At 34.6% G+C, this 27,902-nt stretch overlaps 5 protein-coding genes across 5 annotated transcripts; all 5 read left to right on the top strand.

Moving 5' to 3' along the window:
- Positions 1-1,352: 1,352 nt before the first annotated feature.
- On the top strand, positions 1,353-3,181 carry LOC140970460 (thioredoxin H-type 1-like). Its single transcript, XM_073432224.1, has 3 exons — positions 1,353-1,602; positions 2,611-2,733; positions 2,847-3,181. Exons 1-3 carry the CDS (start codon positions 1,513-1,515, stop codon positions 2,988-2,990), a joined length of 357 nt encoding a protein of 118 aa, XP_073288325.1. The 5' UTR covers positions 1,353-1,512; the 3' UTR covers positions 2,991-3,181.
- Positions 3,182-4,914: 1,733 nt separating this feature from the next.
- On the top strand, positions 4,915-9,361 carry LOC140970428 (cytokinin dehydrogenase 5-like). The gene is made up of 5 exons (XM_073432189.1): positions 4,915-5,774; positions 6,290-6,417; positions 6,893-7,168; positions 8,502-8,764; positions 8,857-9,361. The coding sequence occupies exons 1-5, from the start codon at positions 5,207-5,209 to the stop codon at positions 9,191-9,193; spliced, it is 1,572 nt and encodes a 523-aa protein (XP_073288290.1). The 5' UTR covers positions 4,915-5,206; the 3' UTR covers positions 9,194-9,361.
- A 1,009-nt stretch (positions 9,362-10,370) lies between these two features.
- LOC140970430 (cytokinin dehydrogenase 5-like) lies at positions 10,371-14,819 on the top strand. The gene is made up of 5 exons (XM_073432191.1): positions 10,371-11,228; positions 11,744-11,871; positions 12,347-12,622; positions 13,956-14,218; positions 14,311-14,819. The coding sequence occupies exons 1-5, from the start codon at positions 10,661-10,663 to the stop codon at positions 14,645-14,647; spliced, it is 1,572 nt and encodes a 523-aa protein (XP_073288292.1). The 5' UTR covers positions 10,371-10,660; the 3' UTR covers positions 14,648-14,819.
- A 2,351-nt stretch (positions 14,820-17,170) lies between these two features.
- Positions 17,171-20,739, top strand: LOC140970433 (probable ubiquitin-conjugating enzyme E2 18). The gene is made up of 6 exons (XM_073432195.1): positions 17,171-17,291; positions 17,468-17,571; positions 17,689-17,791; positions 18,089-18,152; positions 20,050-20,138; positions 20,246-20,739. Exons 1-6 carry the CDS (start codon positions 17,262-17,264, stop codon positions 20,339-20,341), a joined length of 486 nt encoding a protein of 161 aa, XP_073288296.1. The 5' UTR covers positions 17,171-17,261; the 3' UTR covers positions 20,342-20,739.
- Positions 20,740-21,201: 462 nt separating this feature from the next.
- LOC140970393 (uncharacterized) lies at positions 21,202-27,333 on the top strand. The gene is made up of 13 exons (XM_073432079.1): positions 21,202-21,609; positions 21,853-21,998; positions 22,112-22,228; positions 22,432-22,546; positions 22,631-22,768; positions 23,864-23,959; positions 24,029-24,142; positions 24,518-24,586; positions 24,781-24,851; positions 24,925-25,018; positions 26,147-26,275; positions 26,411-26,500; positions 26,775-27,333. The coding sequence occupies exons 1-13, from the start codon at positions 21,238-21,240 to the stop codon at positions 26,865-26,867; spliced, it is 1,644 nt and encodes a 547-aa protein (XP_073288180.1). The 5' UTR covers positions 21,202-21,237; the 3' UTR covers positions 26,868-27,333.
- Positions 27,334-27,902: the final 569 nt, after the last annotated feature.

Below are 27,902 nucleotides of genomic sequence, written 5' to 3'. Positions count from 1 at the left end.
ATAATATGACGCTTAAATAAGAATACAATATTCCGTTACTAATAAAAAAATAAAAAAATAATTTAAAAAAGCATATATTATTTTATTCATCAAAAATTTAAATAATAAATAATCAAAAATTCAAGATTTTTGTCATATATTAGATGAATAACTTTTGATTAAATTATTTATTTATTTTAAGTATATGTTAAAAAATAGTTATATTAACTTTCTATTAGATATATAATAATAATAATAATAACACTTACAAAAATTAATATGTTAAAAATTCATAACGACACTCTTTTAAAAATTTTAAAAACCTAATATTATATAAAAAAAATTATATTTTATTTAATATAATAGATAGTAGTGATAATTAAATATATAAAACTAATATAAAACTCAAAATTATAATCGAAATCAAATGAAACGATATAACCAATGCATACATTTAAATGTAATTTATATTTTCAAGTAATATCATATTTAAATTGAAAAGATTATATTTTTAATCACATATTTATTTTTATTTGCTTTTAAATGTTTAATGTAATAAGTGAATATATCAATATCGATGAAAATATTTTTTATATCATATTATTTTTGGCAATAATTTGTTTTTTTTTTTAATACATATAGATGTAGATTATTCCAAAGGTGTAAAAACGAACCCCACCTGATAATCTGACTCGAGTCGACCGGAAAAAATCAGATTAAAGTTTGAGGTTTTCGGGTTCTGCTCAAATTGAGATTGGACATGAAATCATACCCCAAAAATCAGTTGGGTTGGAACGTTCGGGTTGACCCGATATGACCTGATTTTTTTAAAAATTTTTTTTATAGAATTAAGAAAAATTGACAATATTTTTTATATTGTAAGTTCGATTTTTTATTGCACATCGATATCATAAATTCATTTTATTTTTATAAAATATTGATTTGTTTAGAAAAATTTGTTTATTTTTTGTTTTAACTATACTTTAAATTTTTTACAAATTGACTTAAATTTATGAATTTATTCATTAATGTGGATATTTGGTAAAATAATTATTTTGTAAAATATTTATTTTTGAAACAATTTATTGAAAGTTATTTTAACATGCTTGCATATTTTTTATTTTAATTTTTATCATGTAATATTTATTTTGTATGAAACATTTACATTTTCTAAATAATTGTTTCGTTTATGTAGTAATTAATACGAATTTTATTTTTAAATTTAAGTATTTAAATCAAGAAACATAATTATCATATATTTATATAATATTTTGTTATTATGTGTTTAGATTAAAATATTGATTTAGTGTTTTGAATTTTTATTCAGTTATTTTGTTAAATTGCGGATTCATAGTTTTCTGATTGGTTCGAATTCGGGTAGATTCCAGTTGACAAAATTTTGGTAAACCCGACCCTAATTAACACCTCTATATTATTCCCAGGCCCCAGCTTCAAACAAACGCATGTTTCTAGTCATTTTCTTGTAAAGCACCGACAATAGTGATCTTCATTTCGCAACGATAAATCTAAGAGATGGCTGCGGAAGAGGGGCAGGTTTTCGGATGTCACACCGTCGATGAGTGGAAGGGCCATTTTCAGAAGGGTGTTGAGTCCAAGAAATTGGTATTCTATTGGGAAATCTGTGGTTTTTCCTTATTTGTTTGATTTTTTGTTGTTTTGGGTACGATTAAATTATGTGGGGTTTGGTGTTCACGGGTTTCATGCTTCAACATAGTATTCTTTTATTTTGTTTGCCTTTTTTACTCGTGTTTGTCGGTGGTGTTCTGCGTTTTTCTTTTGTTAGTAGATTTCTAGGGTTTGATTAAACCTATGTTTTGCGTAATTGGTTGGAATCTTTATGTTGATTGTTGTGGTGGATCCTTAGTTGTTTCTCTCTTTTCTGGAACTGGTTCAATAAATGAAAATAATATCTTTGTTTTTGAAATGGTTTCTAATCCTTAATTCAGCATGGCCCGTTGCAGATCCAGAAATTCGGGTGAGTGATGTTGACATAATAAATTTCGGGCGGGTTAAAGTTTTTTCTTTTTGGAATATTTACAAAAAGGAAATTTTATTCTGAATGCTAGCATATACTCCCTGCCCCGCTGATTCCAACCTTGAACATGGACTTTGACTATAAATCAATTAAGTTGTTAGCTTTAGGACTGTAATTCTTTGATTTGAAAATCATCCAATGAAAGTAAAGTGTCTCTATTTGGACTAAATGAAGAATTGGTTGCCTGGTTGACCCAATATACTTTACCCTTTGAGTGAATAGTCCAATGTTTGATTCAATATGTCAAAATTGCAAAAAAATGTATTCTTGCTACTCATGTGTACATGATAAATGTTTATGTAGCTTATTAATGCTCCATGAAACACACCTAAAAAAATCTTGATGGACTTCTCTTCAACATGAAATGAATTCTACGAAATTTGATGAAACCCAACATATTCTTGTCGTTCTATCTTGTGGGTTCAGAAATTGCTGCTTTAGTCTGTCTTTTTTGTTGGAGAGTCCTTATGGTTCTCATATAGAAATCATTAAAAATTTCCTTCAAACTATGGTGGCGAAAGTTTGACTATACATATTTGAATGTTAACCTTGCAAGTTAAAATGTCATGGGACAGGTGGTGATAGACTTCACAGCCGCTTGGTGTGGGCCGTGTCGATTCATTTCCCCTATTTTTGCTGAGCTTGCCAAGAAAAATACCGATGTCATTTTCTTGAAGGTTGATGTCGATGAACTTGAGGTAGACACAATTTGCCTTATTTTTAGTGCATTCTGACATTAGCCCCAGGTTTCTAATTAACGATCCATTAAAGATTCTAGCATGCTTGAAATCACGTTGACATCACATTGCAGGCTGTTTCTAAGGAATTCAACGTGGAGGCGATGCCGACTTTTGTGTTCCTTAAAGACGGACAGGAAGTGGACAGGGTTGTCGGTGCACATAAGGATGATTTGGCATTGAAAATTAGCATCCATGGTACCGTCGTGACCGCTTGATGTTAAAATTATTATTCTTATATTCGCACTTACAATAATCACGCTGTTCCGATAAACTCTTTAAGAATTGGCGCTTGCAATAATCATGCTGTTCTGATAAACTCTCAAGACTTGTACTATGGATGCATGTTTTTTTTTTCGCTTGTGGATGTTCTTGTTATTGTGGTGCATAATCTCAAGTATTTCTGGTTTCTTAAAATTCCAATGTGTTGAAAATTCTTGTATTTGATATAACCTTCCCGTACCTGATGTTCTTGTCATTGTGCATGCAACAACTTATCTTATTCTATTTAAGAGAATTGGAAATCTTCCCGTACCGGAACTTTCCAAACAAAATGGGATATACTTGAAATTTATAATTTATTTAATTTCTAAATGACTCAATTATTTACCTGCAAGGCTCTGAGTTATAAGGTTCGATTTAGAGTTGGGATGTTTGTGTGAGCTGTTTCCCAAACGAGACTCTGGGTATAATTATCATATTTTGATGGGGTCAAAAGCTAAATATCGAGTCTATCCTTTTCTTGCCCAACCCATTTAATTGTTTGACATTATAGTTTACAAGTTGCTCTGTCGATTGACCTTTAACATAACTCGTGTTTTGTCATATTAATGATCCATTAATTGCTTGTCTTCAGGCCAAAGGTTATATATTATTCAAGGTAAGCAATCACGGATTAATTTAATTAAATTTTGGGTCCGGATTTTTTGACTTGGAATCCAAATTAAAATGAGCAAAACGACGTTTGTTTAGTGTCGAATTAGGAAGTCTCGACGTCTCTATTTTCCAAGCCGGGGGCATATTTTTCTCACCGATGACTTCAGATTTCTATATTATATTCTCTTCTACACAAGTCGAATATTAACAAATAGATGGAAACAAAACTATAACTATCGTCTTCCTGATTTATTTTTTTCGAATTCTAAAAATAATTGAAATTTTAATTTAACTTTAAATTATTCATTCAATAAAACTATAACTATATTTTTTTTCCTTTTGTGAAATATTAATTTACAACATTGAATTATTCATCGTGGTGGATTACTAGCTAGTGGTGATAAAATCAAGATATATATTTGAGTTGAAGATATGATATTGTATCATATCGTTCCACGATGAGGACGACAAATTATTGCAGAATCTGTTGAATCTGTGTATTAATTAGTTCCAAAGCGAGAGGGGTGAATCCAGAAAATCCATTGTTACGTCGTCGTCTTGTCTCTGCGCCATCCCACGTGAATTCTACATTGCTGGGAGATCTTCGTATCCCACTGTGGACCCTTCTCCTCCCACACGTGTCAGCCTCATTCCCTCACACGTGATTTCTCATTTCTTTGTATCTCGTTTTCCAAACACGTCCTTCTCCTCCAAAAATCCGCTCTCAAATTTGATTTTACTTACCATTATATTAGATTGATCGATCGAGAAAACTTTGGAACCCACGATCGCAACTTAAACAAATACTATTAGTGATGGCATGATATGCATATCAGCAAGTATTTATATGTCTTAATTAGTTAGGATATATTAAAATGAATATGTCTCTTGTAAGACGGTCTCACGAATATTTATCTGTGAGACGATTCAACCCTATCGATATTCACAATAAAAAATAATACTCTTAGCATATAAAGTAATATTTTTTCATAGATGACCCAAATAAAAGATACATCTCACAAAATACGACCCCACGAGATCGTCTCACACAAATTTTTACCTATTAAAATTGCATCCAATACATAAAACAAACATCATGGGTCTTTACATTTAAGAATAAATATCGTTTGTTGGACGATATCTAACTCACTCAACCGTCAGTCTCATTATTTAAATAAATAAAAAATTATTACTGTTATTATTATATTATGTGTGTTAATTTATTTAAACTCTTGAACTTCACATGGATGCAAACACACACACAAAATCACAAACTGACACACACACAAACCTCATCTAACCTGAAAGAACACGCACTGCTACACACAAAATCTCACGCACAGACTTGTCCCATAACGTGAGCAGCGAAAAAAGCAGAGAAAGGGAAACGATAAAATCTGTTCATGTTGTGCACAAAATCTTTAAAGTGCAATCCCGAATTACGTTAGCTCCACGATTTCCCAACATCTTTTGTCCCCATAACAACATCCAGCTGCTACTACTTCTCCTCCATATCCCCGGCCCGCTGTTTCCACCATTTAATTCTTATCCTCCGCAAATGGTTACCAAGTTTCTTCTAACGTTTGCAATCTGCCGCTTGATTGTTACCGTCGGGTTGGCGGTCTACCCCACGGAGATACTCCGTTTCGGTGATCTGGAAGGCCACCTCAGCCTGGACCCTTCCGACGTCGTCTCAGCTTCCCGTGACTTCGGTGGCTTGCGCGGCACAGAGCCCATGGCTGTTCTGCATCCGGCTTCCGCTCGGGACGTTGCTCGGCTCGTAAGGTCGTCATACGAATCGGCTCTCGGGTTCAGCGTTTCTGCTAGAGGGCACGGTCACTCCATAAATGGGCAGGCCATGACCAGGAACGGCGTCGTCATACAGATGAGTGGCTCTCGCAGGCCACCCAGGATTTCGGAAAAATTGATGTACGTGGACGTGTGGGGTGGGGAATTATGGATAGATGTTCTGCAATCCACCTTGGAGCATGGCCTGGCTCCGAAATCGTGGACGGATTACTTGTACCTTTCAGTCGGAGGTACTATCTCTAATGCGGGTATCAGTGGACAAGCTTTCAATCATGGACCTCAGATTAGTAATGTGCATGAGCTTGAAGTCGTCACAGGTTTTGAACGGATAAATACTTAAATCCTATATTATATTTATGCATATTAATTATCTTTGTTCCCTAAATCTTTTCCATGGGAGTTTGATTTGTAAAGCGTTTGAAGTAATAAAGACTATGCATGAAAAATCTGCTTTGAGGGAAATATAAAGAACTAGCTAGTTTTTGTGACTTTCTTGCAGTCTTCAATAATACATATAAACAATTTATATAGGAAAATTCTGACTTTTAGTGATTAAGATATTGGGATGAATCACTATACGAGATTGAAAAAACTGGATATATGTGTGATATTTCTCAATTTATTAATAACAACTTGTGTTTTGGCACCACTTGAGATTGTTAATTTTTGCCTGTGCATACATAATTTTAATCGTAAGTTAACATAAATTAATTCACGTGTAATGTCTTTTTGACTTATTCATAAAATACTAATAAATTTTTGGTAGACAAAACTTGCGTTTTGAAAATGGTAACTCAAACAAATTTAAAATGAGTTTGAATATGTCAAACAGGCAAGGGTGAAGTGGTGACATGTTCAGAGAATCAAAACTGGGAACTGTACCATGCTGTTCTTGGTGGGCTAGGGCAATTTGGGATCATTACCAGGGCTAGAATTGCACTTGAAAGGGCCCCTCAAAAGGTATGCATGTCTCTTTCTTCAGTCTTTTTTCTTACCAAACAAAAAAAAAATCTTTCTGTTTAATTTACCTTGTACTATGTAATGATAGTGACCCAACAAATTTCTTGACATTAGGGGCGAGAAATTGGGTCCATTTTGAAACCAACTTTTTCGACACCTTCCTCCTTTAATTTAATTCAAATTGGTTGGCGCTGTTGTTTACGTGTCCTCTTTTGTCTGCATGGAATTGTTACATGTAAAGTTAATTTATTATTCCAAATTTGACGTCCAATTATATAAATGAATGTGGATCAATGGTGACACACTTCTCCCGACCTAGTACGGAATTCAGAATTTGGTCTGGCAAGAATAAACAACGAGCTGGACTATGTCTTTTTTCACTACTAATTAAGGCAGGCAAAAATCGCCACGAACCATCTTTTAACGATTCTAGCGTCCTATGTATCAATAAAAATATTTGTGTTCATTCAATCAGGTGAGGTGGATCAGAGTACTGTATTCAAATTTTTCGGCCTTCGCGGAAGACCAGGAGTTCCTTATATCCTTGCATACACAACCTGCGACACTGAAATTTGACTATGTAGAAGGTTTCGTTATAGTTGACGAGGGGCTTATAAACAACTGGCGGTCTTCGTTTTTCTCCCCACGCAACCCTGTTAAGATTTCATCTCTCCACGCCGATGCTGGTGTCTTGTACTGCCTGGAAATAGCCAAGAATTACCATCAATCCAATGCTCAAGTTATAGACAAGGTAAATTAACTAACAACTAATTTACTCAAGTGTTTATTACTATATAGTACATAGTAAGCAGATAACTTATATGTCCAAGTCAAGATTTTTTTTTGGTTCCGAAAGTGAATATGAGATTTTCTTTTTGCCTTAATTAAACAACTATATTAACCGTTTACGTGTCGTGGACTAGTTTAGGCTAATATTTTTAATTGCATCATTTGTTGACCATTTAGGCCATGGCAAGAAACCTTTAATTATCCTGGAATAAATAAGTAATTTAACCTACCACATTATGTGTTCCAACACAATGGCTAGTGGCATTCTTTTTCTGTAAAAAGCCTTTTTTATTTTTATTTAATTTTATAGGATGAGCTTATTATGTATTTTTTTGCATTAATTATTAATCATCAAAGGCACGTATACTGGGATGAGTCTATGCTCCACTGGATGTAACACACTCGGTGGAGTACATGTGGAGCTCACTGATTCAAGTATTGTGCTGCACCTGGAGTTGATAGCCTCACCCTGTGTAGGTTGTATCGAGTGAGATACCATATCTAAAAGCTAGAAGGCATAAATTTTCCTTAATGATTGATATTTAAATTATTTTAGTATATCTTTGTCACATATAATTGTGAGAATCATTCAGGATGCACCCACGACGTAAAATTGTCTGAATTATCCGGAAAAGCGGGGAAAGTTGTAATAAAATAAGCAATATCGTGTCGATTAGCAGAAGCCCATTTGAGATATTGATAGCAAAAGGGGGATCCTACAAAGATTATATCCTCTTTATGTTAATCTGTATTTAACTATAACAATAGGGAATTCGAATATTTTATAAATGTAGCACTAGTATTACATATAGTCTACGGTCTATAAGATATATGTTCACTAGATTGTGTAATCTCTTTTAGAATTTTTAAAGTTTTATTGTTGATTACTTTCTGAAAGCAAAAGCCATTAAAAGACGAAATGAACATGCATGACATGTTGGATTCATTAGTTTATTGCGACCATGATTTTATGTAATCAAAGAATATATACTTGCATCTTAATAGGAAACATACACTTTAACTGTACTTTTAGTTTACATCGTAATACTTGTTGTTCCTTCTGGTAGTAAATAAGTTCAATATATATTAAGTTACACTTTTTTCGATGATTTTGATTTGAGAAAATATTTGAGATTTCGTCGATCTGAATAAACAAGAAAAAGTTGAAACCATATATCATATCAAATCAAATTCATACATCCAAGTATGAACTTAGATGTTCTTGTCAAAACTTCCCGGTCAGATTCCGTAAGATGATTCGACTGAATAGCTCGTGGTTGTTTATGTCATTTCAGGAAGTGGAGGCATTGTTAAAGAAACTAAATTATATACCAGCCACGGAGTTTACAACCGATCTTCCTTACGTTGATTTCTTGGACAGGGTTCACAAGGCCGAGTTGAAACTCCGAGCCAAGAATCTATGGGATGTGCCACACCCATGGCTTAACCTATTTGTCCCTAAATCAAGAATTACAGACTTCGATAAAGGCGTGTTCAAAGGCATTTTGGGGAATAAGACTAGTGGGCCAATCCTAATATACCCCATGAATAAGAACAAGTAAGCCCCCCCTTCTCTCTCGATCTCTGTATATATATATTCATGTTCAATGCTTGAATTGATTCTCAAATTATAATCTTTACATTTGCCAGATGGGACGAGAAGAATTCAGCGGTAACACCAAATGAAAATGTGTTTTATCTCGTGGCATTTCTCAGATCAGCATTAGATAATGGTGATGAAACACAAACTCTGAAATTCTTGGAAAATCAGAATAAGCAAATCCTACGATTCTGCAAAGACAAAGGTATCGAAGCGAAACAATATCTTCCTCATTACACCACGCAACAAGAGTGGATGCATCATTTTGGAGATAAATGGGAATTATTTAGCGAAAGAAAAATGAAATTTGATCCAAGGAATATATTAGCCAATGGACAAGGGATATTTAAGCCTTCCTTTGACGATCTCGACATAGCTTCATTGTGATCATGGAAGGTATACGTGATCGTATGAGAAATAGAACACAAATTTTGTTGTATGTAAAGGTGAAAAGGGCAAGTAGTATTATTCGATAGGGGTATTGCAATTTTTTTGTTCCTTTTCTCGGGATTTTGTGAAGTAATGTATGATTGTTTTGGAAATAGATTGGCCACTTTTAAAGCTATATATGGAAAATACCATGCCTAGCTAACAGATTCTGATATTTAAAATCCCAATAATCAACTATGTCTTTAAATCCAAACCATCCCAAAAGTTTCATGTATTTTTCAATCCAACATTGTTTAGATTATTGGCGAAAAAATTATTATCTTCTATACTTATATATAGCTTTATATATTATTTTGTTATTCATACAATATTAATTTATCACCGCATATTAAACATTCTTTTCATCTCACGAACCAACTATCCATTCATTCTACGAACTCAATTGGTTCCTACAATGCTTGGTCAACAACAACTTTGAGCTCATTGGCGATTCAGCTAAATCACATGTATATTTGGGAAAGCAAAAATGTTGATGGACAAGAATCAAATTATATTTGGACCAGCCAACTAGTGTCTAATGGAAAGAGGGCCTAAATGTAGCAGGCAAGTGACCCATTTGTAAACTTTTTTGCTGGGCTTCATTAATGTTCATATGTTAACCACAGGACCACTAATCTGTAGAGAATTAGCATCCTCTCATCTGTTACTATTATTAAAAATCTTTATAATAAAGATAAAAATGGTGTCTTGGTCTGTTTTTTTGTTCTTTCAATTTTACCCTTATGTGATATCAATATTACACTTTTATTTTTATTTTTTTAATTTCAACAAATATTTTTTGTTTTTANTTCACAATAAAAAATAATACTCTTAGCATATAAAGTAATATTTTTTCATAGATGACCCAAATAAAAGATACATCTCACAAAATACGACCCCACGAGATCGTCTCACACAAATTTTTACCTATTAAAATTGCATCCAATACATAAAACAAACATCATGGGTCTTTACATTTAAGAATAAATATCGTTTGTTGGACGATATCTAACTCACTCAACCGTCAGTCTCATTATTTAAATAAATAAAAAATTATTACTGTTATTATTATATTATGTGTGTTAATTTATTTAAACTCTTGAACTTCACATGGATGCAAACACACACACAAAATCACAAACTGACACACACACAAACCTCATCTAACCTGAAAGAACACGCACTGCTACACACAAAATCTCACGCACAGACTTGTCCCATAACGTGAGCAGCGAAAAAAGCAGAGAAAGGGAAACGATAAAATCTGTTCATGTTGTGCACAAAATCTTTAAAGTGCAATCCCGAATTACGTTAGCTCCACGATTTCCCAACATCTTTTGTCCCCATAACAACATCCAGCTGCTACTACTTCTCCTCCATATCCCCGGCCCGCTGTTTCCACCATTTAATTCTTATCCTCCGCAAATGGTTACCAAGTTTCTTCTAACGTTTGCAATCTGCCGCTTGATTGTTACCGTCGGGTTGGCGGTCTACCCCACGGAGATATTCCGTTTCGGTGATCTGGAAGGCCACCTCAGCCTGGACCCTTCCGACGTCGTCTCAGCTTCCCGTGACTTCGGTGGCTTGCGCGGCACAGAGCCCATGGCTGTTCTGCATCCGGCTTCCGCTCGGGACGTTGCTCGGCTCGTAAGGTCGTCATACGAATCGGCTCTCGGGTTCAGCGTTTCTGCTAGAGGGCACGGTCACTCCATAAATGGGCAGGCCATGACCAGGAACGGCGTCGTCATACAGATGAGTGGCTCTCGCAGGCCACCCAGGATTTCGGAAAAATTGATGTACGTGGACGTGTGGGGTGGGGAATTATGGATAGATGTTCTGCAATCCACCTTGGAGCATGGCCTGGCTCCGAAATCGTGGACGGATTACTTGTACCTTTCAGTCGGAGGTACTATCTCTAATGCGGGTATCAGTGGACAAGCTTTCAATCATGGACCTCAGATTAGTAATGTGCATGAGCTTGAAGTCGTCACAGGTTTTGAACGGATAAATACTTAAATCCTATATTATATTTATGCATATTAATTATCTTTGTTCCCTAAATCTTTTCCATGGGAGTTTGATTTGTAAAGCGTTTGAAGTAATAAAGACTATGCATGAAAAATCTGCTTTGAGGGAAATATAAAGAACTAGCTAGTTTTTGTGACTTTCTTGCAGTCTTCAATAATACATATAAACAATTTATATAGGAAAATTCTGACTTTTAGTGATTAAGATATTGGGATGAATCACTATACGAGATTGAAAAAACTGGATATATGTGTGATATTTCTCAATTTATTAATAACAACTTGTGTTTTGGCACCACTTGAGATTGTTAATTTTTGCCTGTGCATACATAATTTTAATCGTAAGTTAACATAAATTAATTCACGTGTAATGTCTTTTTGACTTATTCATAAAATACTAATAAATTTTTGGTAGACAAAACTTGCGTTTTGAAAATGGTAACTCAAACAAATTTAAAATGAGTTTGAATATGTCAAACAGGCAAGGGTGAAGTGGTGACATGTTCAGAGAATCAAAACTGGGAACTGTACCATGCTGTTCTTGGTGGGCTAGGGCAATTTGGGATCATTACCAGGGCTAGAATTGCACTTGAAAGGGCCCCTCAAAAGGTATGCATGTCTCTTTCTTCAGTCTTTTTTCTTACCAAACAAAAAAAAAATCTTTCTGTTTAATTTACCTTGTACTATGTAATGATAGTGACCCAACAAATTTCTTGACATTAGGGGCGAGAAATTGGGTCCATTTTGAAACCAACTTTTTCGACACCTTCCTCCTTTAATTTAATTCAAATTGGTTGGCGCTGTTGTTTACGTGTCCTCTTTTGTCTGCATGGAATTGTTACATGTAAAGTTAATTTATTATTCCAAATTTGACGTCCAATTATATAAATGAATGTGGATCAATGGTGACACACTTCTCCCGACCTAGTACGGAATTCAGAATTTGGTCTGGCAAGAATAAACAACGAGCTGGACTATGTCTTTTTTCACTACTAATTAAGGCAGGCAAAAATCGCCACGAACCATCTTTTAACGATTCTAGCGTCCTATGTATCAATAAAAATATTTGTGTTCATTCAATCAGGTGAGGTGGATCAGAGTACTGTATTCAAATTTTTCGGCCTTCGCGGAAGACCAGGAGTTCCTTATATCCTTGCATACACAACCTGCGACACTGAAATTTGACTATGTAGAAGGTTTCGTTATAGTTGACGAGGGGCTTATAAACAACTGGCGGTCTTCGTTTTTCTCCCCACGCAACCCTGTTAAGATTTCATCTCTCCACGCCGATGCTGGTGTCTTGTACTGCCTGGAAATAGCCAAGAATTACCATCAATCCAATGCTCAAGTTATAGACAAGGTAAATTAACTAACAACTAATTTACTCAAGTGTTTATTACTATATAGTACATAGTAAGCAGATAACTTATATGTCCAAGTCAAGATTTTTTTTTGGTTCCGAAAGTGAATATGAGATTTTCTGTTTGCCTTAAAAAAACAACTATATTAACCGTTTACGTGTCGTGGACTAGTTTAGGCTAATATTTTTAATTGCATCATTTGTTGACCATTTAGGCCATGGCAAGAAACCTTTAATTATCCTGGAATAAATAAGTAATTTAACCTACCACATTATGTGTTCCAACACAATGGCTAGTGGCATTCTTTTTCTGTAAAAAGCCTTTTTTATTTTTATTTAATTTTATAGGATGAGCTTATTATGTATTTTTTTGCATTAATTATTAATCATCAAAGGCACGTATACTGGGATGAGTCTATGCTCCACTGGATGTAACACACTCGGTGGAGTACATGTGGAGCTCACTGATTCAAGTATTGTGCTGCACCTGGAGTTGATAGCCTCACCCTGTGTAGGTTGTATCGAGTGAGATACCATATCTAAAAGCTAGAAGGCATAAATTTTCCTTAATGATTGATATTTAAATTATTTTAGTATATCTTTGTCACATATAATTGTGAGAATCATTCAGGATGCACCCACGACGTAAAATTGTCTGAATTATCCGGAAAAGCGGGGAAAGTTGTAATAAAATAAGCAATATCGTGTCGATTAGCAGAAGCCCATTTGAGATATTGATAGCAAAAGGGGGATCCTACAAAGATTATATCCTCTTTATGTTAATCTGTATTTAACTATAACAATAGGGAATTCGAATATTTTATAAATGTAGCACTAGTATTACATATAGTCTACGGTCTATAAGATATATGTTCACTAGATTGTGTAATCTCTTTTAGAATTTTTAAAGTTTTATTGTTGATTACTTTCTGAAAGCAAAAGCCATTAAAAGACGAAATGAACATGCATGACATGTTGGATTCATTAGTTTATTGCGACCATGATTTTATGTAATCAAAGAATATATACTTGCATCTTAATAGGAAACATACACTTTAACTGTACTTTTAGTTTACATCGTAATACTTGTTGTTCCTTCTGGTAGTAAATAAGTTCAATATATATTAAGTTACACTTTTTTCGATGATTTTGATTTGAGAAAATATTTGAGATTTCGTCGATCTGAATAAACAAGAAAAAGTTGAAACCATATATCATATCAAATCAAATTCATACATCCAAGTATGAACTTAGATGTTCTTGTCAAAACTTCCCGGTCAGATTCCGTAAGATGATTCGACTGAATAGCTCGTGGTTGTTTATGTCATTTCAGGAAGTGGAGGCATTGTTAAAGAAACTAAATTATATACCAGCCACGGAGTTTACAACCGATCTTCCTTACGTTGATTTCTTGGACAGGGTTCACAAGGCCGAGTTGAAACTCCGAGCCAAGAATCTATGGGATGTGCCACACCCATGGCTTAACCTATTTGTCCCTAAATCAAGAATTACAGACTTCGATAAAGGCGTGTTCAAAGGCATTTTGGGGAATAAGACTAGTGGGCCAATCCTAATATACCCCATGAATAAGAACAAGTAAGCCCCCCCTTCTCTCTCGATCTCTGTATATATATATTCATGTTCAATGCTTGAATTGATTCTCAAATTATAATCTTTACATTTGCCAGATGGGACGAGAAGAATTCAGCGGTAACACCAAATGAAAATGTGTTTTATCTCGTGGCATTTCTCAGATCAGCATTAGATAATGGTGATGAAACACAAACTCTGAAATTCTTGGAAAATCAGAATAAGCAAATCCTACGATTCTGCAAAGACAAAGGTATCGAAGCGAAACAATATCTTCCTCATTACACCACGCAACAAGAGTGGATGCATCATTTTGGAGATAAATGGGAATTATTTAGCGAAAGAAAAATGAAATTTGATCCAAGGAATATATTAGCCAATGGACAAGGGATATTTAAGCCTTCCTTTGACGATCTCGACATAGCTTCATTGTGATCATGGAAGGTATACGTGATCGTATGAGAAATAGATCACAAATTTTGTTGTATGTAAAGGTGAAAAGGGCAAGTAGTATTATTCGATAGGGGTATTGCAATTTTTTTGTTCCTTTTCTCGGGATTTTGTGAAGTAATGTATGATTGTTTTGGAAATAGATTGGCCACTTTTAAAGCTATATATGGAAAATACCATGCCTAGCTAACAGATTCTGATATTTAAAATCCCAATAATCAACTATGTCTTTAAATCCAAACCATCCCAAAAGTTTCATGTATTTTTCAATCCAACATTGTTTAGATTATTGGCGAAAAAATTATTATCTTCTATACTCATATATAGCTTTTAGAATATATAAAATACTTTTAACCACTGATGTGGATGACGAAATATTTATTTGTTCCATCCGACAAATAATTAGAGTCATATATTATTTTGTTATTCATACATATTAATTTATCACCGCATATTAAACATTCTTTTCATCTCACGAACCAACTATCCATTCATTCTACGAACTCAATTGGTTCCTACAATGCTTGGTCAACAACAACTTTGAGCTCATTGGCGATTCAGCTAAATCACATGTATATTTGGGAAAGCAAAAATGTTGATGGACAAGAATCAAATTATATTTGGACCAGCCAACTAGTGTCTAATGGAAAGAGGGCCTAAATGTAGCAGGCAAGTGACCCATTTGTAAACTTTTTTGCTGGGCTTCATTAATGTTCATATGTTAACCACAGGACCACTAATCTGTAGAGAATTAGCATCCTCTCATCTGTTACTATTATTAAAAATCTTTATAATAAACATAAAAATGGTGTCTTGGTCTGTTTTTTTGTTCTTTCAATTTTACCCTTATGTGATATCAATATTACACTTTTATTTTTATTTTTTTAATTTCAACAAATATTTTTTGTTTTTATTTATTTTTTAATTACAACAATTCAAATAGCACTTTAGTCCCTCGATAATTTGTCAAATTTCACTTAAGTCTCTCGATAATTATATATAAAAAATATACACACGTACCGCGTGTGCATAGTAGCTAGTTTTAATTGTGATTTCATGCTTTATTAGAGAACATGCTATACCTCCCACTTTTCCATTAACATTTTCTAAACATAGTTATAATAATCATCACCGCTTTCAGTTAGTAAATGAATTAACCTACTGTTGTACGCTTACGTTCATTTTAAAATTGAGTTTGCCCCAATTTCGAGAATAATAAATGTCCAAGTGCGCTTAATCCGAATAAGTTGTCGCATCCACTAATCTCAAGTTGCAAACCTAAAATATTATTAAAGGTATTTAAAAAAAAAACACACACACACACACAAATATATATAAATATTTTCATATGTTAACCATTCACGGTGCTCATCTTGTACCTACTTGATATCCCATGGATGAGCCCACTACTCTTGGCCATCCATAGCCCAAATGGAAGACAAGTCCATCAAATGCTCAGGTATTCTCCTATAAATATCAGGTTTGTACGTATGATAATACATTCACTATATTGTTTTCAGCAGTGTCCTTAGCTGCTCCCCTATATATCCTCAGTCTCTGACTTGAGCGTCGGAGGGGTTACGCCAGGATACCCTCCTGGTCCCCATCTAACGGTCTTATTTGTGATTTCAGGCTCAGGATAATTTTTAAGCCTGCGTCTGGATTAGTGACACTTGCAGGAAGCGGACCATAAATTTCTCGTGAGTATCACTGCTAATGAGATGTCACTCGTATATTGAATATGACGAAGCATATCAAAATTACATATCGACAAGGGTTAATACCATAATTGCAAACGGTGGAATAGGAAGGTTGTATTCAAAACATATTATATAATGTGTATATATATATATATATATATATATCGAAGAGTAGCCGTCACATATATTTTATCGTTGTAAAAAATTCAAAATCTATAGTGTTTATATTAAAATATAATAGTCAATATCATCTAGCTCGGAGTTTATCTAATAAATACAGAATATAGCAATTACATCATCATAGAAAAAATGAAATCATCTCCAAATTAACCGTAGACCTAAAATTTTGAGATTTGAAAAGTCCATTTTCAATTTAAATTAAGTGCATCGGAGTGTGTATTTTTTTTTAATCAAGGATAAAATACTCTACTTGTAGTTGTACCAACTTTTAAGGTGCATACTAATAATCTCGAATAATATTTTTTAAAAAATCAATAATAGGTTTAAAATTTTCGACAATTTTAAAAAATTCAAATCTTATTTTATGATTTAAAATCTGATTTTACAAAAATAAAAAATGAACACATCAATGAGTCCAGTCACGTGAATAAACGAGCCACGTGGCGTCAATCATTACCGCAACACGTGTGGACCTAATCGACCACCGCCGTAGGATCTGTTTCTTTCTTTTGACCAAACACAATTATCCTTTTTCGACAGTGCTGCTACTTAATTAGAAACTAATTTTCAAAAAAAAAAAAAATTTACTTCTTTATTTATTTTATTTTATTTATTCTCATAAACGTAACACACAAGAATCCTTGGAAATTAAGCGCTACCGCTACGCATCGTTTCGGCTCAGAAAGGAAATTCTCTCTCTAAACAATTCCCAATACGCCATGAACTCTTCATCCGCTTCTTCACGCAAGGTCCCCTTTTTAATTCTGTATAGTATATATTGATTTGTTGATGTGTGTGTGCGCGTCTGTGTTTTTTTTTTTTCGTATTTGTGTACGTGTAGCCCTTGTGGAATCTTGTTTGTTTTGGGGGAATTTTGATCGGTTTGTTTGATTTTTGTTGTGTCGGAATATTATGGGTAATAAAGGCGTTGAGCAAGATCGCATGTAATCGGTTGCAGAAAGAGTTGGTGGAGTGGCAGGTGAATCCGCCTGCGGGTTTCGAGCATAAAGTTACTGATAATCTTCAAAGGTTTGCCCCTTTTCTGAGCTGATTGAATTGTTTTCTGTTTTTCCTTTACGTTTTTTGGGAATTGATTTGGAAGTTAGGAATTAGAGGTAACGATTCAGTGGTTCTTGGTGTGATTAGCTGGGTGATTGAAGTCAACGGTGCTCCGGGAACGTTGTACTCTGGAGAAACATACCAGCTTCAGGTTGATTTTCCGGAGCATTATCCGATGGAGGCTCCGCAGGTATTTTGTTTAAAGATTTGATCGTTCTTTCATTTCTGACTGCTTGAACATAATTTTAAGGATTTAACCATGTGAAGTCATGGGACCGACTTATTGGAAGCAGGGCAGTTACCATTTTTGTATTTTTTCGAAATTATAAGTTTGGTTGATTTATATCTTCTCGACTAAATGCATGGCTTGGATAATATGACTTGTTAACTATTTTCATACGGTATTGTTGAATTCATTTGTTTGACTATTGTTTATGGGTCGTTTAGTTTGGTTGATTTTTTTGCAATTATCTTCTTTTTTGGGCAGGTTATTTTTGTCCCCCCTGCTCCTCTTCATCCCCACATTTACAGCAATGGTCACATATGCTTAGGTTTGTTTCCGCGCACTCCTAAAATCCTTGATGTCATTTGTTTTGTTTCTTTGCCTTTTTATTTAACAAATATTTTTGCGTATTTGTTTTGTACCTAGTATACCTGCCAATTTGTTTTGGTTTTCTGGATTTCGTAATCAGCTATTCATTTTGAAAGATGATGGCGAAACATTACTCAGTTTAGTTTTGAAGTCATTATAATGCCTTTAATAAAGATTGTAAAGAGAAAAGAGGTGAAAAGAGTTTGGTAGTGATAGTAAAGCTTGTTTTTTTGCTATACTCTCGTTTTCAGTGGCTCAATAATAATGTGCCCTTGAAAATTCAAGGAACAAGTAGAAAGGGCATCCGAATCCAAAGAGATTATTGCAAGTTTGCAACGATGATCTATGCGTTGTATCAAACCATTATAAAGCTAAACCTGGGTTATATTCAACAAGAACAAAACCTTGAACCGACTCTCAACAAGAAACACACATGGAAGGTCAAGAAGAAGCATTGGTACAATGCTTATGGAAATTATGAGAGTTATAAGTTGATTTGGAAACTGTGACAATAACTTCGTGAGCTGGAAGAATAACTTTGATAAGCTCACAAAGTTCTCCAAAGACTGGGATTGAAAGAAATTTCTCAATAAATATCAAGCTTGAACATTATATGATATCTGCTTCATCAGCCACGTGTTCAACTTTTTCTTTGTATGAAGCCAAACAAACTGATAAAAATGGGTTTGAAACAAAAAGCTTTTGAGCCTAAATGAAATAAAGGAAAGAAAAACTTTCAAATACGAAATGTAATATTTAGGCCCATTTTTGGGCAACTTGGCCTATGTGCTAATATAGAATTGAGTCCAGGCTTTATTTCAACTGATACTTCAGCTTGTTTATGATTTATCACAACCCCGGGCCACTGCAATTGTTGGTTTAATTATCGCCCATTGAGCCTTTTAGTGTCTCTCACTTCACTTGGTATTATCTTTAAATGATCATCGGACCTCCGTATATTCTCAATGGATCATTTGAATTGTGCTCTGGCACGTGTTGCTTGATCACCGTCATGATGTTATGTGGAGGGTGAGTCAATATGCTTCCATTTTCTTCTGTACTTGTCATACAAACTAATGTTGCTAAATCCAGAATGGATTAAGACCTCTCTACTTGATACAATGCTGGTCAATGACAATTCCTTTTGTACTAATTTGGAATATTCACTCAGTAGTCATTAGGAGATGGCAGGAAGAAAAAGACTTCTTGGGTATGATTAACGACCTACTTTACCAAGTTATCCTTGATTACTAGATTTTACTCTCTGTGAGTGTTGCATCGAAATTTGAGCTTTTAAGTACCTGGATTTTTTGTTCTTTCCTTAGATCTTTTGAACTTTATCGAAGCTTCTTGCCTTTTCGCATCTTGGGAGAGATGGTTGACTGAGACATGATATATTGGATCTAACTGAGGCTGAACATTTGTGCATGCTGAATTCCAGTTGATCTAGGGGATTTGAGTTAGTATTTGGAATTCCCATCCATTGTTTACAATACAACATGCGTATTGTAGCTACCAGTCCGATACTCGAGATATGCAGACTGCCTAATGTTACCAGCAAGTTGTGGATAAATGAGAAATGAGTTACGGATAGATTATTATTACGTTGGTTATCTTATTTCTCTTGTTCTCTAGATTGAGTATGTTGTTATTTTATCTAGTCTGTTTCTTGAAATCAAAGCAATGACTACTATGAGTAATTTTCAAAGTAATGTAGCCATATCATCAATGTTTTGGATCTCTTTGCAAAACTCAATTCTCATGGAAACCGCCCCAAAGAGACATCGCTTGTTTGTTTGTTTGTTCAGTTTGGAAATTTGAACTTTCTTTCTTTTTTGTGTTATTTATCCACACAGATATTTTATATGATTCGTGGTCCCCAGCAATGACTGTTAGTTCAATTTGCATCAGCATTCTCTCTATGCTATCAAGCTCTACGGTGAAGGTACATCCAATTATGCTTGTTAGAGTATTTTACTCCCACGAACTTCTGTGGCTTCTTCTATGTCAACCCAGATAATTGATCACTTGAGTTCGGTTTTTATGCTGCAGCAACATCCAGCTGATAATGATCGCTACGTGAAGAACTGTAAGAATGGAAGATCTCCCAAGGAGACGAGATGGTGGTTCCACGACGACAAAGTCTAATAAACGAAATTGGGAAAACCTGTAACACCCCCTCCCCCTCGTGTTATTGCTGGAAGTTATTGTGTTTCTTCCCTTTCCGAGAATACCAAGGGAAAAGAAAAAATATATCAATTGGAAAAGAAAAAAAAAATTGAATATTTGTTCTGAATACTCTCACTCTATGGAGGCATAAATAACATTTAGATGTTATTGGCCGAATGTTGTGTATTTATGTAGTGTCAATAGCTTTTTGGAGAATGTATGAAGCCAGTAACCAAGATTAGGCAAGGTTAGCTCCATTCATACGATCTCTAACTTCCGTCACATCTGTGTGATGTTTCCTTCAGTCATCTTAAATTTAGTCGTTGGCACTTTTGTGTAATTAGAGTTTTATTTAATGTATCACTGTACTTGTTCAAGACTGAAGCATTTATTTTTATCAATTACGACATAAATTTCCTTCTTTGGCAAAAGAGGATTTTTAATTTCATTGTATTGGAATCAAATCTAATATGTGGACTCAGTCCAACTCCAACAAGATAAGACTGTTATTAGATTAAATTAGAAAATATGTGGCCTTTTTGTATTAACACTAAAGATGTTTACTCCTGCCAGATCATTCGTCGACTCAACTGAAAATGTCTATTACACTTTCAATTCCAGTTTTTAATGATAATAAAATGTGTAGTTTTTCTCTTGAGATGAGATTGATTATGTTAAATGAATTAATTCCATTCATATTTTCAGATAAAAATAACATTTTATTATTATTATTTTTGGTGTAATAAAACTTTTAATCGAACCGGGCGGATTATCGGGTGGGTTCCAGACCGTGCCGTCAGGGTGAATGAATCCTTTTTATTAAAGTTATATATGTGTTTCTTTCGTTTCCGCGATTTTGTGATAATTGATTTACCATGAGCTTATCCAGCTACTCCATCTCCAAACATTCCTTTCCAAATCGCCATCCATGGCCTCCAAACCCCAAGATCAAACCCCTCCAATTTTTCAGATTCGAAGCTTCCTGCGGAAATCTCAGCTCACGTTTTCTAGTTAAGGCTCTTCATGCGGATGGAGTCGGAGTTGTCTACCCAGACGACACCGTTTCGGACCGGAACGTTTCGTTCGAGGTTCAAACAGAGGATGAGTTACATGGAGTTGTCAATGGGGTTCCTGGAACTCACGCGGAAGATGCTCGTGAGGCTAATCATGAAATTCGGTTGAAGAAAAGTGGAGACTTAGATGAAACCGATGTCAATAGCAGGTTTAAGTTACGAAACGGACGAGAGGTTCGTCTTCTCACTATTCTTTGAGCTTAGTTATTTATTTATTATTTTTAAGAAGCCATTGTTGCTTTTTGTTTTTGATTCATTCTTTTTTACGAGGTTATATGCTTTTTAGTTATTCATTCTGTGTCAATAATTACGATTCAGTTTGTCTATCCAAAAGGCTGGAAAGAATCAGAATTTCAAACAACAAACATGGATATTCTTCCCGTCATTCTGTAAACTAATAGGTGGGTTCGAACATAGGTGTTTGAAGAGAGGACTTATATTGTCGGTGTGGCAAGGAGAGGTGAAGACACCGATGGCTCATTTGGCATAGAGGACTCAATTAGTGAATTAGAGCAGCTAGCTGACACAGCTGGATTAACTGTTGTTGGTTCTACTTATCAAAAGTACGTAGTATTGGTATGGGATTTGCGATTTAATTTCTGCAAGTTTTGTTATTTTATGATAAATTATCAAGATATGTCCTTATCTGAGGCGCAATTGTTTTACTTTGATGCAGACTAGCTAAGCCAAATTCGAGGACATACATAGGATCAGGCAAGGTGGCAGAAATCAAGAGTGCGATTCATGCATTTGATGTGGAGACTGTGATTTTTGATGATGAACTTTCGCCAGGGTTAGTTTTCTGCCAGACTTCTGGATATGTTATTCTTTGTAATTCCTGACCATATAAGTGCCTGTTTATTGTGTTTTATCTTCAGTCAATGCCCATGTGTTTTTGCCTTGCTTCTCCTTATCTGTAGACAGGGGGTTTTCAAGTTAAATCGCTTTTTTTTTCTCCTCCCTCCCATTTATAATATTTTTAAATTTTGAACACAGGCAATTGCGAAATCTTGAAAAGGCCTTTGGGGGAGATGTCAGAGTGTGTGATCGCACTGCTCTCATCCTCGATATTTTCAATCAGCGGGCGGCTACACGTGAAGCTTCTTTGCAAGTACGCTTTGCTTCAGCCTTCAGGCACAAATAGTACCGAAGTATATCTTTTCTTCATGCTGACTATAAATTTTTTTTCTTGCAGGTTTCATTGGCTCAGATGGAGTATCAATTACCCCGGCTGACGAGAATGTGGACCCACCTTGAGCGTCAATCTGGTGGCCAAGTGAAGGGTATGGGTGAAAAACAAATTGAAGTTGATAAACGTATTTTACGTGACCAGGTGTGCTGTTTGCTTTTCCTACTATTGCTAAATTTCACATTTCATCCAAGGGCGAAATTTATGTTACCATTTTTTAGTTAGCTTTTTGTTTACTAATCGCAGAAAGACTTTGTTCTAAATTTATTGATGTGAGGGATAAGTCAAATCAATATTATTACATTATTGTGTACTGTCATCCAAGGACATCAAATCCTTATGTCATAATGTAATTTATATTCAAGGATTATGTTTTCTAAACTATGATATTTTTGCATCTTGTTGTGGAATTGTTTAATTTTGTTACCTTTGTATTTATGAGAAGTTTTCAAGTGCTTAAATGCTGTCCTGGATTGAACAATTCAACTTCCCCGATTGTTGCTCATGATAATTTCTGGGCTGAGCTGAGTCCAAAAGGCTGGAACATTTGACAACCCATTTTTTCGTAAAAGCAAAGATACTTAAAAGAAAAAAGAAGAAATAACTGGTCGCCTTATGGATGAGGTGGCACCACAGTGGTGGTGTTATGATTTTGGTTGTGTCATGTATGAAAGTGGCGGTAGGAATCCACTTTAGTTGTTAATAATTAAAAAGGAAAGAGAGAAAATAAAGTAATTAAACCAAGATAGAGAAAATAAAAGAAGATGTTAAAATTGTAGAAAAATGGAAGGAAGAAATGAGATATGGAAAAAAGGGTGCAGCGCGGTATTAGAGATTCTTGAAAAGTATAATTTTACATTCTCTTTTATGTTGTTAAAAGCAAGGAAATGGGACTGGACTGGAGTTTGTGAATGAGCTTTAGAGTTACATGGTCAAATGTAATCTGGATGTGCAGACAGTTGCCTGCATCCCAGTCAATATTACAGGTTTCTGAGCGGTCTGAAACTCTGGATCTCAAAACCCACTATTACTACATGCTATTGATTTTTTCATGGATATTCGTCTATAATCATATTGTTCTAACCTGTAATATTTGTAATTGATGACTTATCCCCTGCTGGTCTGTCTCCGCGAGGCACTTTGATTTGCTGGTTGCCTTTTCTTTAAATTGCCTGTATTCAACTTTCTTGAATGTGTCCCCTGTATAAGTGTAATGTGCAATTCTTCTTCTTGTTTCAGATAGCTGCTCTCAAGAAAGAGATAGAATCTGTCCGTAAACACCGCAAGCAGTACAGGGACAGACGTGTTGCCGTACCTGTTCCAGTTGTTTCTTTGGTAGGAAATTACCATTTGTTTGTATTCGCTTGGGGATAATATCAAGACCTGATATCTGTCCATAATTAGGTTGGGTATACAAATGCTGGAAAGAGTACACTTTTAAATCGATTGACTGGAGCAAATGTTCTTGCTGAGGACAAGTTATTTGCAACTCTTGATCCTACTACAAGAAGGGTACATGTGAGTAAATTGCTCCTGAAAGAACTTGCTTTCTTCAACTGTCTGATGATAGTTTCACCTCACAACATGCCACTAGTGATAAATTGATCAAAAAAATTCCTTCATATTGCACATATTTTCGTCAAGTCAAATGCTTCTTTTGGGCATTAATGATTAGAAAAGTTCTTTTATGCATTCCATAGTTAGTATTCTAAGCAGAGTAACATTCTTTTAGAATGTAGCTTCAAGGGTAGAATTAAATTTTTCAAGGTCCACCAAGAATGTTATTAGTGGTCTAAATTAGTAACTAAATTCTCTTTTCAATGCAGTTTTGTTCATTCAAGTAGTTTCTTTTTTCACATACCTAAACGTGGGTGTTTATAATCTTTTGTCTAGATGAAGAATGGGAAGGAGTTTCTTCTAACTGATACAGTGGGCTTCATTCAAAAATTACCAACGACACTGGTATGACTTTTCGCACTCTAGATATATCATGGTTGTTTTTCAGTGGTCAGAGGATATGTGTGCTATTATGTTTTCTGAATTGTGAATAATAGCTGTTCCTGTGTGGTTGGCACTTTATTGAAACAATTCAATTGTTTTATCTGATGAATTTAGAATCTGTTCCTTTCTCATTAAATTGGTCTTTCTTCTTCCAGGTAGCTGCGTTTAGGGCAACATTGGAAGAAATATCCGAGTCATCACTTCTGGTGCATGTAGTAGATATTAGGTACGATCAATTTAAGAGGGGGCTGTGATATTGCAGTGTTCAGCTTTTAATCATGTCACCCTCTTTGGATCAGCCATCCACTGGCAGAGCTTCAGATTGAGGCTGTGGACAAAGTTCTCTCAGAGCTTGAAGCATCGTCTATTCCAAAGTTAATCGTTTGGAACAAGGTACTTGAAGCCATTTTATATCCTTAAGAATGATAATAATCCCTTGTGGTCTATTTCTAGTTTTTCTTTCGTCTACCTACGAAATCCTCTAGGCAAACTCAATACCTGAAAATTGACAAATTGCTCATAATTGCATTATGTGATCATCTGAAAGTGACTCGAGATAAGCAGTGAAGACTGTTATAAAATCTATTTTGATTGATCAGAATGATGGTTAAAATAATCATATATCGTGTAAATAATTGATTTCAGTTTTATTAATGATTTAGTGAATAGATTTAGTCCTTTTAAATCTCTTAAGATTTTTTCTCGCCTATAATCCTGGGGTGATTATGGTTTTAAAATCAAAAGAAAATATTAAATGTGTTATAGCCCTGTGATGAGTTTGTTTGTGGATGCGGGATGATTGTATAGTTTTTTCTTTATTATTAACATGGTGCTAGAGCGAGTTGATACCTCTTGCTTAAAACTACCCGGGGGTCATTTGGTGTATTCTTTATGGTATAGGTTCCCATTTTTTAATTGGTTGTTGGTCAGCTGATATCTTAGCCTATGTAGTAAGAAGTATCATTATTGTTAAAATATAAAAATTAATCCAGAAAATCGTGATAAATAAAATTCAAGTAGACTAGAAATAGGATCCCAATCAATTTCATTAATGAATCTCGAAATGAGATATTCCTTTCCACAAGTGGAGGAAGCTAGATCGTTTCACACTGAATTCTTGCTTTGACTAAGCACTTATAGATGGCTTGACAACTTCAATTCAATATGCCCAATCCAGTATATTTTCGACATTTACAAGTATATCCTCTTCCCAAATTCTTTATTGACTTCACTGTACTATAAATCATCTTGGAGTGATAGCTAACTCAAATATGTGTCACACAATCTGTCTGTGTTAGATAGCTCAGATGAGCCACATGTGAGTGTCATCTCTTGATCAATTACCATGGTACTAGTAATTGGTTTTTTCCACAATTTAGCAGGCTTGTACAAGGTATGATAATACAATGCTAGGCAAGTTTGTTGACGGTGATTGAGGTTCTAGATTTTTTATATGAGGTCCATGGACTAAAACGAAATGGATGATATCCCTTTCATCTCTATTTAACTCTTATTTTTCAGGTTGATAACGCAAAGGACCCTGACAAAATCAAGTCTGAAGCCAATTTAAATGTAGATGTTGTATGCATGTCTGCTTTAACCGGTGAAGGGTTGGATGACTTCTGTAATGCAGTTCAAGAAAAATTAAAGGTTCTTGATGGCTATAACTTACAAGTTACAACGCACCACACCACTAATATTACTTTTTCCCACATCTTCATTTTGACAATGCAGGTTTGTAGATGTAAATTCATGTACTTAACTCATCTAACTTTTATGCGATAGGATATGATGGTGTGGGTGGAAGCTCTAATTCCCTTTGACCAAGGAGAACTATTAAGCATCATACACCAAGTTGGAATGGTTGAGAAAACTGTAAGTGTTCTCTCTCTCTTTTCATGCCCCATCTATTGCTGTATTTAGGATAGAGGGTCAACTTTTTGTATAACGAAATTCTGTCTTATTAATGCAACAACTGAATCGTAAGACACCATTATAAGAGAATAACACGATCTTGTAATTTTCCATCTAATTAAAAATTCTGCTACTGCAATGAAGATCTTGTAAGCATTTCATGAGTATTTCTGACCGTGTACATTTGTTTTAAGACATGAATCAACCTCATCTTTGGTGCTTAATCATTTGATAGGAATATGTCGAGAATGGAGCTTTAGTTAGAGCTCATGTTCCACTCCGGTTTGCAAGGCTTCTCACACCAATGAGACAAACTTGTGTTTCATAGTTGTCTCAGCAGTTGCTCAGAGAGGCTCTAGTTTCTCAGGAAATCAACACAATTGCTGCTGGTCTTGTCAGGGTTGATGCTTATGGCTACAGTAACAAGTAGGGCAATTATAGCCTGCAAATTATCTTTTGTTGACCTGATTTCTAAGCCAGGTCTAGACGTTGGAGCTTAAATGAATGTCACAGTTCCATCTTTCCTCGTTGAGATTTGACCAATGTCTCTGTATGTAGCAGCACTGATAATAAAAGTAAATATGGTTTTGAAAGCTTCTGGAAGGTTACTTTGAAACCAATTGGGGTTGGGCTAATAGATCTCAAGTTTGTTTGTACATCTTACGTTCAAGCTCGATCGTGCCTATCAAAATCGACATGAAATCCAACAACTGTGTCCTTCCTATATTTGCTTCTTGTAAATTGATAATTTTAAATGTATGTTATGTGAACTAAAACGATTAGAAATAGGTTAATCCTGTTGAACAAAGCATGTGTAGTGTAAATAAATTATTATAGATTAAAAATAATTATAAACTAATAAAAGTAGCGTCCGATTTATTAATCGTTAAAGTAGGGAACGATGGTGGGGCTGTCATCATAATTGTTCTCTTGATATACCTAAATATTTGCCCCACCTTTATTAAAGAACAATTTTATAATTTGCATGGAAAATGAAATCTTACGCATAGAAAAATATTTCAAGAGCCCCGTTTGGATTTGATGGATATGTGGCATTACTNATATGATCATTATTATTTGAAAAACATTTAGCTTAAAACCGACGATACTATAAAATATAGTTATTACAAGTTAATTAACTTCGATCATAATTTCTGATTTAACAACATTTAAACAAAAAAAGCTATCACTTTTGGTAAATACTAGTGTACTGACGCACGCGTTGTGTATTTATATAATATTTTTTATAATTCATTTGGTTTATATTTAAATGATGATAAAAATGTAATTATAAGAAAGAGTGATGAACTATACTCCAATTTTGATATATGAATTAAAAAAATAAATATAAAAAGGAAAAAAA

This window comes from Primulina huaijiensis, unplaced genomic scaffold, assembly GCF_012295235.1.
Source record: "Primulina huaijiensis isolate GDHJ02 unplaced genomic scaffold, ASM1229523v2 scaffold5913, whole genome shotgun sequence".
NCBI classification, from domain to species: Eukaryota; Viridiplantae; Streptophyta; class Magnoliopsida; order Lamiales; family Gesneriaceae; genus Primulina; species Primulina huaijiensis.
Note: the sequence above shows the minus strand (reverse complement) of the source record. Positions and strands in the feature narration are given on the sequence as shown.